The following is a 15,396-nucleotide window of genomic DNA, read 5'->3' on the forward strand; positions in this document are numbered from 1 at the left end:
TAATCGCTTGGGCTATATCCGACGCGTGCAAACCATGGCATACATAAGACTTCCAATGGCAGAGGGTATGTGGTACCTTAGCCATGAAGTTTCTTTCCTCAACAGATCTTGGGAGAGTGTTCCTTGACAACTTGAAGTGGATCGCCAAAGGTGCGTGAACCGGTTTTCAGACTACCCATGTTGAACCTCTTCAATACCTTCTCAATATACTCACCGAGACAACTCCGCGAATACCTTTCTCTTTATCTCTTCTGATCCTCATCCCTAGAATCTATTTCGCTGAATCCAAGTCCTTCATAGAGAACTCACTTGCTAACTTCTCTTTCAATATCCCATTTCCGACATATCGAACTTGCTACTAACATATCATCAACATATAGCAACGGGATGACGTGAGCCGGAGTCGAACCTCTTGAAGTAGCAACAATGGTCACACACTTATAGTAGCCATTTCCTTGCATGAAGTTATCAAACTTCCCGTACCGCTGCCTGTGGGCTTGCTTCAAACCATACAAGCTCTTTTCTCGAGCTGCATACCATATTCTCTTTACCCTTCTTGATGAAACCCTCCGGTTCTTTGTATGTAAATTTCCTCAACTAGGTCACCATGGAAGAAGGCGGTTTTAACATCCAACCGCCAAGATACAAATCTTCCACGCAACAATACTCAACACCGACCGAATAGTATTCGGTTTCACCACCGGGAGAATATCTCTCGCGGAAGTCAACGCTTCACGAAAACCCTCGACTACTAGCCTCGCTTTGTATCTCGGGAACCATCATGTTCCTCTTTGACTCTAAACACCCATTTGTTCTCAGAGCCTTCTTGCCCATGGGTAGTTTGGCTAACTCCCACGCGCTACTTAGAGATTAGGGACTTCATCTCATCTTGCATAGCAAGCTCCCACTTGTTGCATCACTCACCTCCAATGCTTCATCATAGCATTGAGGCTCGCCACCATCGATAAGTAGCAAGTAATTCACATAGGTGGAGGGTGGATATCTCGTGACTCGGTACATGTGGCCGGATGTCTTCCTTGGGGCACGAGGTGGAGATAGACTTCGGTGGTGTAGTATCCTCATTATTCTCGAGTCACTACTACCGTCATCCTCCCCGACCGGGGGCTCCCCCTTATACCACGACTTACATTGAAGTCTTCCAACTCAACATACTCTATGCATTCTCTCGTACCCGATTCCTTGGTTTGTGGCTTCATCTCTATCCTTGTACATCACCTTCTCATTAAACACAACATCTCTACTACTTATGATTTTCCGATTTTGATCATCCCAAAAGCGATACCCAAAATCATCACCGCCATAGCCGATGAAGGTGCACTTTAGTGACTTAGCATCAAGCTTGCTTCTAGCTTGGTCACTAATGTGGACATAGGACACACAACCAAACACCTTCAAATAGGAAAGGTTCACATCCTTCCCGGCCCACACTTCCTCTTGAATCTTAAAATCCAAAGGTACCGGATGGTCCTCTATCGACGTAAGCCGTTAGGTTAACACTTTCGGCGCCAAAAACTGCCAAGCAAGCCTCGCTAGTGTACGATACACCTAGCTCTCTCTGTCGATTGTTCTATTCATCCGCTCTGCTGACCCCATTTTGCCGAGGTGTCCCCGCAAAGTATTTTCCATCTTGATGCCATTGTCAAGACAAGATTTTAAAACCTCGAATCCTCATACTCTCCAATCGTTGTCGGATCTCGAAATTCTTTACTTTCAAACTTGTCTCATTCTCAACCATGGCCTTCCAAGTCTTGAATACTTCAAATACTTCGACTTGTGTCTCAAGAAATAGACCCACACCTTCCTAGTATGGTCATCAATGAAAGTCACAAAATATGACTTTCCGCCAAGTGAAGAGACATTAGTCGCCCCCGACATCCAGATGAATCAACTCAAGCCTTCTTGCTTTGAGTCCGACCCATTATTTGAAAACTCACCCGCTTCGCTTTCCAAATACAGTTCTCACGTAAGTCAATTTCAGTCGATCAGAACTTTGGGAGTTTACCGTAAAGAGTGAAGGATTTTCATTCCTTTCTCACTCGTGTGACCAAGTCTCATGCGCCAAACATTCGATCCTCTTTGCCATGTGCCCACGGCAATCGACTTACAACCATGTGCGGTCATGTGTAGAGTACCATCTTTCTTACCATTTGCAACAATCAATGAACCGCTTCGAGACCTTCCAAGTATCACCGTGAAGACCGTAACAAATCCTTCACTTGCCAATTGCCCCGCGAAATCAAATTCTTCCTCAAATCCGGGCGTGTCCGACGCCCCTCAATAACCATGACGAGCCATTCATCTTGGACGCCGCGTCACCCTGCCGACAATGTCACAAGGTTGGTCATCACCGGTGAAAGACCGTTCAAAGTCACCTTCGTGTAGTTCTCAAGGAACTCTCGATGTGAGGTAGCATGGAAAGATGCAAATCAAGTACCCAAGACTTCTTCAGGCTCCATTGAACATATCAAAGCGTCATCTACCATCTCCAACAACATTAGCTTCTTGATTCTTTTCTTGTTCTTATTAATGTTGTTGTTGTTTCTTGGTGCTTGGACAATTGGGGCTATAGTGGCGCCCTACCACAATTATAGCACACCACTTCACTTATGTCTCGGGTTTGTATTCAACGCTTTGCAATTGGGGGCTTGAGATTTCGATCTCCCCTCCACTTCTTCTTACCACGATTCCCGTTTGAATTTCTCCCCTACTTTCGATGCTCAATGCCGACCGGTTGACCCCAAGATGAAGGACAACTCACCCGAATTTCCTCGGTTAGTACCATACTAACAACGTCGGCGCTCGAAACTTCAACTTGGTCATTCCCTGCAGAGCCACTAATAGCAAGAATCAGTAGCCTTCCAACTTGGAGGCATTTGTCCAAGTATCGCCAAAGCTAGCACCTCATCACTAAATGTAATCTCAACCGACTCCAATTGGTCCTTAGTTTGGTTGAATTCATTTAAGTGATCCTTGAAGGATGTCCCTCCGACATTCTCATACTAAATAGCTTGGTGATCAAATAGACTTTGTTCGCGTCGGGGGTTGTTCATACATCGTAGTAAGTGCCTCCATGAGAGACTTAGCCGCCTTCTCGGTCTTAATATTGAAGGCTACCGACTTCGAAGACTCAATCGGATTGCGGCTAAGGCCTTTCTATCCCTGCAAAATCCCATTTGTCTTCGCGGAATCTCCTCCGGGCTTCACTTATCAACGTTTCCATCAAATCCTTTTGATAGAGAACGCCCTCAATTTGCATCTTCCAATAGCCAAAGTTTGTTCCATCAGTCGTCATGACTTTACTGAATCAAAACCAACAGTGGAGAACCTCTCAGAGGAATTTCCTCAAATACCTAGCCTCCAATGCTAAAGGTGGAGTCTTTTTTCTCACACCCACAGCTCATTCATGATCCTCAGAGCTCCGATACCACTTGTTGGGAGATTTCACTAGAAAGTCACACTTCAATCTCGTTACTTTCTATCCCAAATGATTTCAACTTGGAGCTCACACCAAGGAAATCACCCACCCAAGATTTTGGTAGTTATCACAACAAACTCAAACAAGCAAAACCACTAATTTATCATCACCCATAGCAAGCAAACAATAAATAAGGAAGTAAATATGCAAAGAGACACAAAGATTTAGGTGGTTCGGTAAAATGTTACCTATATCCACACAAGAGCCAAGTTTCCTTTATAAAGAAAGATTGGAAAGTTTACAAGAGATATCGAGAATCAAAACAAGAGGCCTCACTTAAACCCTAGCTCAATAGAGCTCCCACAATACCCAAGAAATGAATCTCTCAAAAAGTTGTTTCAAAACCTTAATCTATTTCCTTTATATAGGTGTACATAGAAAAAAAGGGGAGAAAAGGTTTGGGGTCGAAATATCGACAAATCATCAAAATTCCGAAAAGTTTTAGAACTCTAAAGCTTGGTGGTGAGATACCGGAGCTTCATACGCTCACGGTTCCACAGCCCAACAGGATATTGATTGCAGATTTGCAGACATGGTTCATATGCATCCTCTGAAATTGTGTGTATTTTTTATTGTTTCCCTCTAAATTTCTATCTCGATCTTACTATCTTAGGTTGTATGTGTAATAACAGCGTGCATATACTGAGGATCACACACGCAGTTACTTCTGAATTGAATTTATCATCCCTCCTGGCCCTCAAACCTCAATAGCCTCCCAAGGTCCTCGGCAAGAACCACGAGGATTGCACTACTTTTACTATTTGGCCTTATCATCCGTCCTAAGCCTGAACCCCTTATGAAGACGTTGACCTTATGGTTAGGTGCTTAGTGGTTGGCCTTAGGCCAATGTCGTTTAGCCTTATGCTTAGCGCAGCACTATACACACAATGACTCGTGGACTGATAGGTGATAGCAACTGAATACTTCTATTAGACATTAGAGAACTCTATATGTTATTATTGATGTCAGCAATGACATCTTGCATATTTATTGATGTCAGCAATGACATCTTGCATATTTCCAGGAAGTTTCATGTGAACTGTAGATACTTGGTGACAAGTAATTGTGGACGCAGGAGTTTTTTTTATTCTTGGTAAAGAAGCAGAGTCAAAGTAGTGCCAATAGCTTTGAACGTGAAGTCTTATTGCACATTTGCATTGAGAGTGCTTTCATAAGACCATAACCATCTCATCAAAATGGAAGAAGTGACGCTATTCGGAGCAGGGACTAGTCCTTTTACTTACAGAGTGATATTGGCATTAAAATTGAAGGGTATAGATTACACATACATAACTGAGGATCTTACCAACAAGAGTGCCTTGCTTTTGAAGTATAACCCAGTTTATCAGAGAGTTCCAGTTCTTGTTCATGGTGGAAAAGCAATTGCAGAGTCTGTTGTTATACTTGAATACATTGATGAGACATGGCCAGAAAATCCTTTGCTGCCAAAAGATCCCCATGAGAGAGCTGTCACTCGGTTTTGGGCCAAGTACTTCGAGGATAAGGTAATACTGTTGATCGTTGACTTAATGTCTTGTTAATTTTTATCTATATAGCAAATTAGTAGCAATGATGATACAACTAGATTGTCAGGAACTACTCTGTTCTGCAACTTCTTACTCATCTTATTAATTATTTTTGGTTTTTAGGTCTCATGCATTGCTGAATTCTTTTTAACAACTGGTGAGAAACGAGAAAAAGCAGAAAAAGATTGTTTGGAGATGCTGAGAACAATAGAAGAACAAGGTGGTCTTGGAGAGAAGAAATTTTTCGGAGGTGATGAGATTGGCCTAGCAGACTTGGTCATGGGAATTTTAGCTCGTTGGTTTGGAGTGATAGAGGAAGTAGTAGGGGTAAAGGTTATGGAACCCCAAGAGTTTCCACGTTTGCAGGCATGGATTAAGAATTTCAAGGAAGTTCCAGTCATCAAAGAAAACCTACCTGATCATGAGAAAATGGTACCCACGTACAAATTGCGAAGAGAGATGCTGATGGCAAGGACATCGGCATGAGATATACATGTGTCCGTAATTTATGTGCACCAATCCGGAGGGAGATGCTATTAGCCTCCCACGGTACTTCTGTCCAATGTGTGCTTTCGTTTTTATTTTTTTCGTTATGCTCCAGTTCACTGCTATAAAAATATATAATGCGCGTTATAGCGCTACATTGTACAGTGGACAGAACGCCATGTTGATTTTTAATGTACCACTAATAATTACAGTTCTCTATTGAAGTTTGTTCAAGTATTAATGAAGTTGAGCTTGTCTTTCGAAATTGGAAATCACTAATCCATTTTAATTCTTTAGGAGATGACATCCTAAAGAAACTATACCAGTCGCTTGTGTTCTCTGTCTAATTAATCGAGTTAATTCTTTGATTTTGCTGGTAAAACTAAAGTAAACTATTGAATTGATCACTCAAGTCCCCTTAATTCAACTTTAAGGATAGGCAACTACTACTTTTATATTATCAGTAACAAGGATACAATATGGGTGCGGTGGGTTCAAAAGAATTTGATCAGAGAGGAATTTCTGGGATTTGAAAATACCAAATGACTGTCCTCTTGGGGTTGGCGGAATATACTCAAGGATAGAGATGAGGCCAAGGGTATAGCATTGCACCTGATTGGTAATGGGAAGAACACAAGTTTGTGGAGTGATCCGTGGCACCCAGCTGGCATTTTAAAGGATTTGTTTCCACTGAATTTCACTTATGGGTCAGCTTGCAATAGGAATGCAATGGTGGAGAACCTTATAGAGAATGGTCATTGGCAATTACCTCAAACATTTCGGAGACATTGTCCTGATCTGGTGCAAGGTGTAGAGGAAGAGGTGAAGCTGCATACAAGATATGATGAGGTAATATGGTCTGTCACTTTGCGAGGAGATTATGGCCTGAAAGAAACATATGAGAGTATGAGGCAGACGCGGCAGAAAATTAATTGGCACAGCATTGTTTGGTTTGCGAATAGGATTCCAAGATTCTCCTTTATCAGTTGGTTGTGCTTGAGTGAGGGAATGAAGACAAGACAGAGAATGAAACAATGGGTAAAGTGGAGTCAGAATCATGTGTTATGCAATGGTGGCATCGAAACAGAAGAGCACTTTCTCTTTTACTGTAGCCACAGTCAAGATATATGGATGGATGGGGTTACTTGCTAGGGCAAGTTATAACAGAGTATGAGCAGTGACATGGCAACAAGAGGTGGACTGGATGAGAGAAAAAAGCAAAAAAAAAGTGTGGGTTTCAGGACGCATTATGTTTACTGTTCACATGGTTCAGGACTTGGTGGGAAAGAAATAAGAGAGTATTTGAGCATCAACATTCTAGGGTAGACCAAGTATAGGAGATGATTATTCGGGATGTCAGGACTAAACTTCAAGCAATCAAGGTATGCATGGAAGTGTTGGGGTTTAGCACCGATACCAATTGATCCCCACTACACAGATAACTCGTACTTGCACAATAACAACTCCAGACAACAATCTAAATATTTCATACAACTAAACTAACATGCCCAACTCACTAAACAACTATTAACAACAAATACTAATGTAAAGAAGTAAAGCACATACCACAACACAAAGATATACCGTGGTTCGGCCAATGGTGCCTACTTCCACAAGAGCTAATCTTTTTATAAAGTGGGAAGAAAGATTACAATCACTCTTTTTAGTCTCTCACCTTACTAGATCACTCATCTCTCTTTACAGGCTTGTCTATCTATAAATGTTATCTCTCAATCTTGATTGCTTTCAAGATTGGGTTTCCTCTCTGTGTGCAGTGTATTTTCGTGTCTTTTTTTTGAGTTAGTTAGGTTTTGCCCAAAAAACCCTAACTTGTATTGCAAACTCGCGGTTCTGCAAAAAGTAGAATACTTCCGTCTAAGGCATGTGCGCGTGCGCGCCTTGAGCAAGACCAATCTGAGCACGTGCGCGCTCAAGCTTCTCCACACAAGCTGAACTTCTTTTCCTCCTCATGTGAGGGATAACTCCAACACTCTCCCCCTCCCGAACAGTGAGGAGGGATACCTCCATGCAATTTCCAAATCAACAAGAGGAGTCTGCAACCATTCCAGCGATAGCACAGCAAATATCAAACTTACCTCTCGGTAAGACTTTGGTCATCATATCTTACCTGTTCTTTTCTGTATGGATCTTCTCAATTGATAAATGCTTGTCTTCGAGTACTTCTCTAATCCAATGACAACGCACGTGTATGTGTTTGGATCTAGAATGAAAACTTGGATTCTTATTCAAATGGATGGCGCTCTGACTGTCACATAGAACTACAAACTGTTTCTGCTTTATCCCTAATTTATCGAAGAACCTCTTCATCCATAGCATCTCTTTGCAACACTCAGTGGCTGCAATATACTCGGCGTTTGTAGTGGAGAGGGCAACACACTTTTGCAACTTAGATTGACAAGAAAGTGCTCCCCCTGCAAAAGTAACCAGATAACCGGAGGTGGACTTCATCGAGTCAACATCACTTGCCATGTCTGCATCAATATAGCCTTCAAGTAAAGGCTTACTTCCACCAAAACACAAACACGATTTGGAAGTGCCCTTGAGATATCTCAATATCCACTTAACACCTTCCTAATGCTCCTTCCCCGGATAAGACAGAAATCGGCTTACAACAATAACGGCGAAAGCAATATCCGGTATTGTACACACCATTGCATACATCAAGCTGCCCACTTCGGATGCATAAGGAATCTTTTTCATCTGACTCTGCTCATGCTCACTCTTTGGACATATCTCTTTGGTCATGCGAAACTGGCCACCAAACGGATAACTGACTGGTTTCGCTTGATCCATATTGAATCTCTTCAACACTTTCTCAATGCAGCTTTCTTGAGAAAGCCACAACTTCCAACTCTGTCTGTCACAAGTGATCCGCATCCCAAGTATCTGCTTTACTTGACCCAAATCCTTCCTCTCAAAGGACTTACTCAAGTCTTTCTTCAGCTTGGATATCTTGTTGATGCTTGGGCCAACTATCAACATATCATCCACATACAGCAAGAGCACTATGAAATCTCCATATGGAAATTTCTGAACAAACACACAATGATCGGAAGCAGACTTCTTGTATCCTTGCTTCGCCATAAAAGAAGCAAACTTTATGTACCACTGTCTCGGTGCATGTTTCAACCTATACAAGCTCTTTATCAGCTTGCATATTAGGTGCTCTTTTCCTTTGACCTCAAACCCCTCTAGCTGGTCCATGTAGACATTTTCTTCAAGGTCTCCATAAAGAAAAGCTGTCTTGAGATCTAGTTGCTCAACCTCTATGTTCATACTTGCGGTCATACCCAATACCACCAGGATAGAAGTCATCTTCACTACAAGAGAGAAAATCTCATCAAAGTCAATACCTTTTCTTTGACCAAATCCCTTCACAACAAGGCAAGCTTTGTGCCTTGGGTGTGGATTATTCTCCTCATGCTTGACTTTGTAGATCCACTTATTCTTGAGAATTTTTCTTCCTTTCGGTTTCTCAACTAACTCATAAGTGTGATTCTTATGCAAAGAATCCATCTCATCTTGCATGGCCTTCAACCACTTCTCTTTGTCTGTACTGTCAAGAGCCTCTTGATAGTACATAGGTTCTCCACCATCCGATAGTAGAACATACGTATGTGGTGGATACCTGGTTGAAGCTTGTCTCTCTGTGTCTGACCTCCTTGCCCCATCTGCTGGTGCCTCAGGAGGATGCACTTCTGCTTGCTCTGGTGGTGGTTCATGCACTTCATCTTGCATCTTCTATATCAATAGGTTCTATCCCATCATGAGCAATATGATTCTCATCATGAGCTTCAAGCCTATGGTTCTTTGCATTCTCAATGCCTTATGCACGTTCCACAGTAGGAACTTCTAGTTCTCAATCAACAAGATCATTAGTGAAAGCCTGTAGCTTCTCACCCTCCTCAAAGTCTGCTATGGTTTGGTTTTCCAAGAACACAATATCTCGACTTCGGATTACTTTCTTGCTAATCGGATCATAGAGTTTGTAACCAAACTTTTCATCTTCATAACCTTAAAAAATGCAATCGCTTGGCTTTGTCATCAAACTTGGATCTCACATCCTTTAGAATATGCACAAATGTCCTACACCCAAATACCCTCAAGTATCCATAATCAACATATATGCCCGACCATACTCTCTTTGAATAGTCACTATTCAGAGGCTTCGACGGCGATAGATTTATCACATGTACGGCTGTGCGCATTGCTTCTACCCAGTAGCTTCTACGTAGCTTAGAGTGAGACAGCATGCATCTCATCCTCTCTACAATGGTCCGATTCATCCTCTCGGCTATACCATTTTGTTGCGGGGTTTTGGAAACGGTTTGCTTATGACGAATCTTATGACTTTAGCAATACTCTTAGCAATGTAGAGAGAAATACACTTTAACAACTTCCCCGTCTCTCTTTCCACCATGCTATGGAATTTCTCAAACACGCCATGTACTACATCCTTGGTCTTCAGACTATATGCACATACCTTTCTCGACGCATCATCAATGAAGGTCACGAAGTATAAAGCTCCTCCGTGGGACTTTACTTTTATAGGACCACATAAATCTGTGTGCACTAGTTTAATGACATTGTCCTTTCTGTGAGACGAGAATCTTTGGAAAGACACCCTGTGTTGCTTTCCTACTAAATAGTGAGTACATCTATTTAAATGTGTACCTTTGATGTCTGGCAAAGTCTTTTGCTTAGCAAGAACTTCCATACCTTTTTCGCCCACATGACACAGTCTCTTGGGCCATAGTTCGGAGGAAGGTTCTTCCTCTGCCGCATTCACTTTTGCTTTACACAAACTAGCATGTGTTTTGTAAAGAGAGCAAGTTTTCTTTCCTCTGGCTGCTACAATGGAACCTCTGCTCAGTTTCCATACCCCGTTACGAAACGAGTTTACAAAGCCATCATCATCTAACTTCCCAGCGGAAATTAGGCTTAATCGAATGTCAGGGACATGTCTTACATCCTTGAGTGTCAAGGTGTATCCGACATTGGTTTCAATGTGAACATCCCCAAACCCTGCAATCTTTGAGACTCCACTGTTGTCCATTTTCACTTCACCATATTCACCACAGCTGTAGGTAGTGAAAAATCCCCTTTGCGGTCTGACGTGATAGGATGCTCTTGTATCTATCACCCACTCTGTATCCTGGCATGAGGTACTAAAATAATACTCACCACAATCTGACACAATTCCCACTAGACCATCATCGACTAGTGCGGTAGTATCTCTGCATGAGTTTCCATTCCTCTTTACCATGTCTTCATGTACATAGTTATTCTTCTTATCCCTCTTCAGTGTTCTGCACTCATATATGAAGTGACCCTTGGTGGCACAATAGTAGCACTGTCTCTCTACCTTAGGAGTTCTAGCTACAACCCTAGAGTTGTTTCTGTCATCACCTCTAGAATGAGATGGTTTTCTACTTCTACTTCTCCCCCGTTTCTCGGTGACAAGGATCTCTGAGTCAGAGAAGCTGCTTCTTGAACTCCTTCTAGTATCCTCATTCAACAAAGATGTGGTAGCCATCTCCATGGAAACGATTCCATCCTTGGCTGATCTGTGTAGAGAGACTGCTATCGTCTCCCAACTTTCGGGTAGAGAGCCTAATAAAAACAAAGCCTCAACTTCACCTCCCATATCAATCTTCATCAAATGCATCTGATTGATGGTATTCTATACTTCGTTAAGATGCTCAGACATTGAAGAACCTTCTTGGTAACTTCGTGTTGGCAAACTTCTTAACGAGCAACACTTTGTTTTCGCCCGACTTCCTCTCATAGAGGTCTTCGAGTTTCTTCCACAAGCCAAAAGCTGTAGTCTTTTGGGACATATGGTGAAAGACACTGTCGAATGTACCCAATTGCTTTTCTGTCAAGCTTGCTCCAGTTAGCCGCATCAATCGATTCCGATTTTTCTCCTCCATTCTCAATGGGTTGTGCTGAGTCCTTGCAATAGAGTAAGTATTCCATCTTGGCTTTCCAAATGGTGTAGTTCTTTCAATTCAGACTCGTCATGCGAGTGTTCACGGAATGGTCTATCTCTACAAGTTATTTAAACTCAAATCTTCTCCCAGGAGTTTTGTCAAACACCTTTCAACCAAGATTTGGATAACATCCTAGGTTAATCTAACCTGACTCTGATATCACTTGTTGGGGTTAATACCGATACCAATCGATCCCCACTACACAGATAACTAGTAATAGGATCAATAACAACTCTAGACAAAGATCTAAATATCCACTACAACCTAGCTAACATGCCCAACTCTCTAAACAACTGTTAATAACAGATAATAATGTAAAGATGTAAAAACATATCACAACACAAAGATATACCGTGGTTTGGCTAATGGTGACTACTTTCACAAGAGTTAATCCTTTTATAAAGTGGAAAGGAAGATTACAATCACTCCTTTCAGTCTTTCACCTTACTAGATCAATCCTCTCTCTTTACAGGCTTGTCTCTCTGTAAAGGTTATCTCTCAATCTTGATTGCTTTCAAGATTGGGCTTTCTCTCTCTTGTGTTGCCTTGGTTCGTGTCTCTTCTGTGTGTTAGGTTTTGCTAAAAACCACAACATATATTGCAAACTCGCAGTCTCACAAAAATAGAATTCTGCCGAAAATAGGCATGGCGCTGCGCTTTCGCATGGCTAACATCGAGCATCTTGCCCCTAAAAGTACTGTAAGTTGTTCACGACATGGGTGTGGGGAACGCCTTGAGCAAGACCAATCTGAGCGCACACGCGCGCCTAGGCATCTTCACGCAAACATAACTTATTTCTCTTTCTTCCTCATGTGAGGGATAACTCCAACAATCTCTTCCTCCCGAACAGTGAGGGGAGATACCTCCATGCAATTTCCAAATCAACAGGAGGAGTCTACCATTTGTTGGGGTTTAACACCGATACCAATCGATCCCCACTACACAGATAACTTGTACTAGGATCAATAACAACTCCAGATAACAATCTAAATATTTTCTACAACCAAACTAACATGCCCAATTCGCTAAACAACTATTAACAACATATAATAATGTAAAGCAGTAAAAACATACCACAACACAAAAATATATCGTGGTTCAGCCAATGGTGCCTACTTCCACAAGAGCTAATCCTTTTATAAAGTGGGAAGGAATATTACAATCACTCCTTTCAGTCTCTCACCTTACTAGATCACTCCTCTCTCTTTACAGGCTTGTCTCTCTTTAAGGTTATCTTTCAATCTTGATTGCTTTCAAGATTGGGTTTCCTCTCTGTGTGCTGTGTATTTTTGTGTCTTCTGACTTAGTTAGGGTTTGCCAAAAACCCAACCTGTATTGCAAACTCGCGGTTCTGTAAAAATAGAATTCTTCCAAATTTAGGCATGGGCGCGGGAGCGCTTTCGGCAAGGCCAATGTCGAGCGCACGCTCCCTAAAAACACTGGAAGCTGTCCATGACATGGGCGCGTGCGCGCCTTGAGCAAGACCAATCTGAGCGTGCGCGTGCTTAGACTTCTTCACGCAAACAGAACTTCTTTCTCTCCTCATCTGAGGGATAACTCCAATAATCTCCCCCTCCCGAACAGTAAAGGGGGATACCTACATGCAATTTCCAAATCAATAGGAGGAGTCTGCTACCATTCCGGCGGTAGCACAGCAAATATCAAACTTACCTTTCAGTAAGACTTTGGTCATCATATCCGACCCATTCTTGTCGGTATGGATCTTCTCGATACACAAATGCTTGTCTTCGAGTACTTCTCTAATTCAATGATAACGCACATGTATGTGCTTGGATCTAGAGTGAAAACTCGGATTCATGCTAAAATGGATGGCGCTCTGACTATCACATAAAACTACAAACTATTTCCGGTTTAGCCCAAGTTCATCGAAGAACCTCTTCATCCATAACATCTCTTTGCAACACTCAGTGGCTGCAATATACTCGGCTTCTGTAGTGGAGAGGGCAACACACTTTTGCAACTTAGATTGCCAAGAAACTGCTCCCCCTGCAAAAGTAACTAGATAACCGGAGGTGGACTTCATCGAGTCAACATCACCTGCTATGTCTGCATCCGCGTAGCATTCAAATAAGGGCTTACTTCTACCAAAACACAAACATTATTTGGAAGTGCCCTTGAGATATCTCAATATCCACTTAACACCTTCCTAATGCTCCTTCCCCAGATTTGAAAAAAATCGGCTTACAACACCAACGGCGAAAGTAATATCCGATCTTGTACACACCATTGCATACATCAAGCTGCCCACTGCAGATGCATAAGGAATCTTTTCCATCTGACTCTGCTCATGCTCACCCTTTGGACACATCTCTTTGGTCATGCATAACTGGCCACCAAACGGACAGCTGACTGGCTTCGCTTGATCCATGTTGAATCTCTTCAACACCTTCTCAATTTAGCTTTCTTGAGAAAGCCACAACTTCCCACTCAGTCTGTCACGAGTGATCCACATCCCAAGTATCTGCTTTGCTTGACCCAAATCCTTCATCTCAAAGGACTTACTCAAGTCTTTCTTCAGCTTGGATATCTTGTTGATGTTTGGGCCAACTATCAACATATCATCCACATATAGTAAGAGCACTATGAAATCTCCATCTGGAAATTTCTGAACAAACACACAATGATCGGAAGTAGACTTCTTGTATCCTTGCTTCGCCATAAAGGAATCAAACTTTATGTACCACTGTCTCGGTGCTTGCTTCAACCCATACAAGCTCTTTATCAGCTTCCATACTAGGTGCTCCTTGCCTTTAACCTCAAACCCCTCTGGCTGGTCCATGTAGACATCTTCTTCAAGGTCTCTATGAAGAAAAACTGTCTTGACATCTAGTTACTCAACCACAGCTGTACTTAGTGAAGAATCCCTTGTGTGGTGTGACGTGATAGGATGCTCCTGTATCTATCACCCACTCTGTATCCTGGCATGAGGCATTAAGACAACACTCACCACAATCTGTTATAATTTCCACTAGACCATCATCGACTAGTGTGGTAGTATCTCCTGAGTTTAGTTCCTCTTTTACCATGTCTTCATGTAGACAGTTATTCTTCTCATCCCTCTTTAGTGTTCTGCACTCATATTTGAAGTGGCCCTTGGTGGCACAATAGTAGCACTGTCTCTCTGCCTTAGGAGTTCTAGTTTCACCCCTAGATTTGCTTCTGTCATCACCTCTAGAATGAGATGGTTTTCTGCTTCTACCTCTCCCCTGTTACTCTGTGACAAGGATCTCTGAGTGAGAGGAGCTACTTTTTGAACTTCTTCTAGTCTCCTCTTTCAACAAAGACGCGGTAGCCATCTCCATGGAAACGATTTCATCCTTGGCTGATCCGTGTAGAGAGACTGCTAACGTCTCCCAACTTTCCGGTAGAGAGCCCAATAGAAACAAAGCCTCAACTTCGTCTCCCATATCGATCTTCATTAAATGCATCTGATTGATGGTATTCTGTACTTCGTTAAGATGCTCAGACATTGAAGAATCTTCTTGGTACTTCGTGTTGGCAAACTTCTTAACGAGCAGCACTTTGTTTCTGCCCGACTTCCTCTCATAGAGGTCCTCGAGTTTCTTCCAAACGCCAAAAGTTGTAGTCTCTTGGAATACATGGTGAAAGACACTGTCGTCAATCCACTGTCGAATGTACCCAATTACTTTTCTGTCAAGCTTGCTCCACTCAGCCGCAGCAACCGATTTCGGTCTTTATCCTCCATTCTCAATGGGTTATGCCAAGTCTTTGTAATAAAACAAGTCTTCCATCTTGGCTTTCCAAATGATGTAGTTCTTCCTATTCAGACTCGTCATGCGAGTGTTCATGGAATCGTCCATCTCTATAAGTTATTTAAACTCAAATCTTCTCT

The 15,396-nt window shown here is 42.2% G+C and overlaps 1 protein-coding gene across 1 annotated transcript; it reads left to right on the forward strand.

Annotated features, from left to right (window-relative positions):
- The first annotated feature begins 3,881 nt into the window (after positions 1-3,881).
- LOC147506547 (putative glutathione S-transferase) lies at positions 3,882-5,773 on the forward strand. Its single transcript, XM_086558647.1, has 3 exons — positions 3,882-4,054; positions 4,521-5,001; positions 5,146-5,773. Exons 2-3 carry the CDS (start codon positions 4,693-4,695, stop codon positions 5,506-5,508), a joined length of 672 nt encoding a protein of 223 aa, XP_086414773.1. The 5' UTR covers positions 3,882-4,054; positions 4,521-4,692; the 3' UTR covers positions 5,509-5,773.
- The last annotated feature ends 9,623 nt before the right edge of the window (positions 5,774-15,396 follow it).

The sequence above is a fragment of the Coptis chinensis genome, chromosome 4, assembly GCF_015680905.1.
Source record: "Coptis chinensis isolate HL-2020 chromosome 4, ASM1568090v1, whole genome shotgun sequence".
Lineage (NCBI taxonomy): Eukaryota > Viridiplantae > Streptophyta > Magnoliopsida > Ranunculales > Ranunculaceae > Coptis > Coptis chinensis.

Bases quoted from the DNA above. Each gene is read 5' to 3' on its own strand.
- LOC147506547 (XM_086558647.1), top strand. From the start codon at position 4,693: ATGGAAGAAGTGACGCTATTCGGAGCAGGGACTAGTCCTTTTACTTAC. The intron at 5,002-5,145 runs GTAATACTGTTG...TTTGGTTTTTAG, and splicing joins CCAAGTACTTCGAGGATAAG to GTCTCATGCATTGCTGAATT.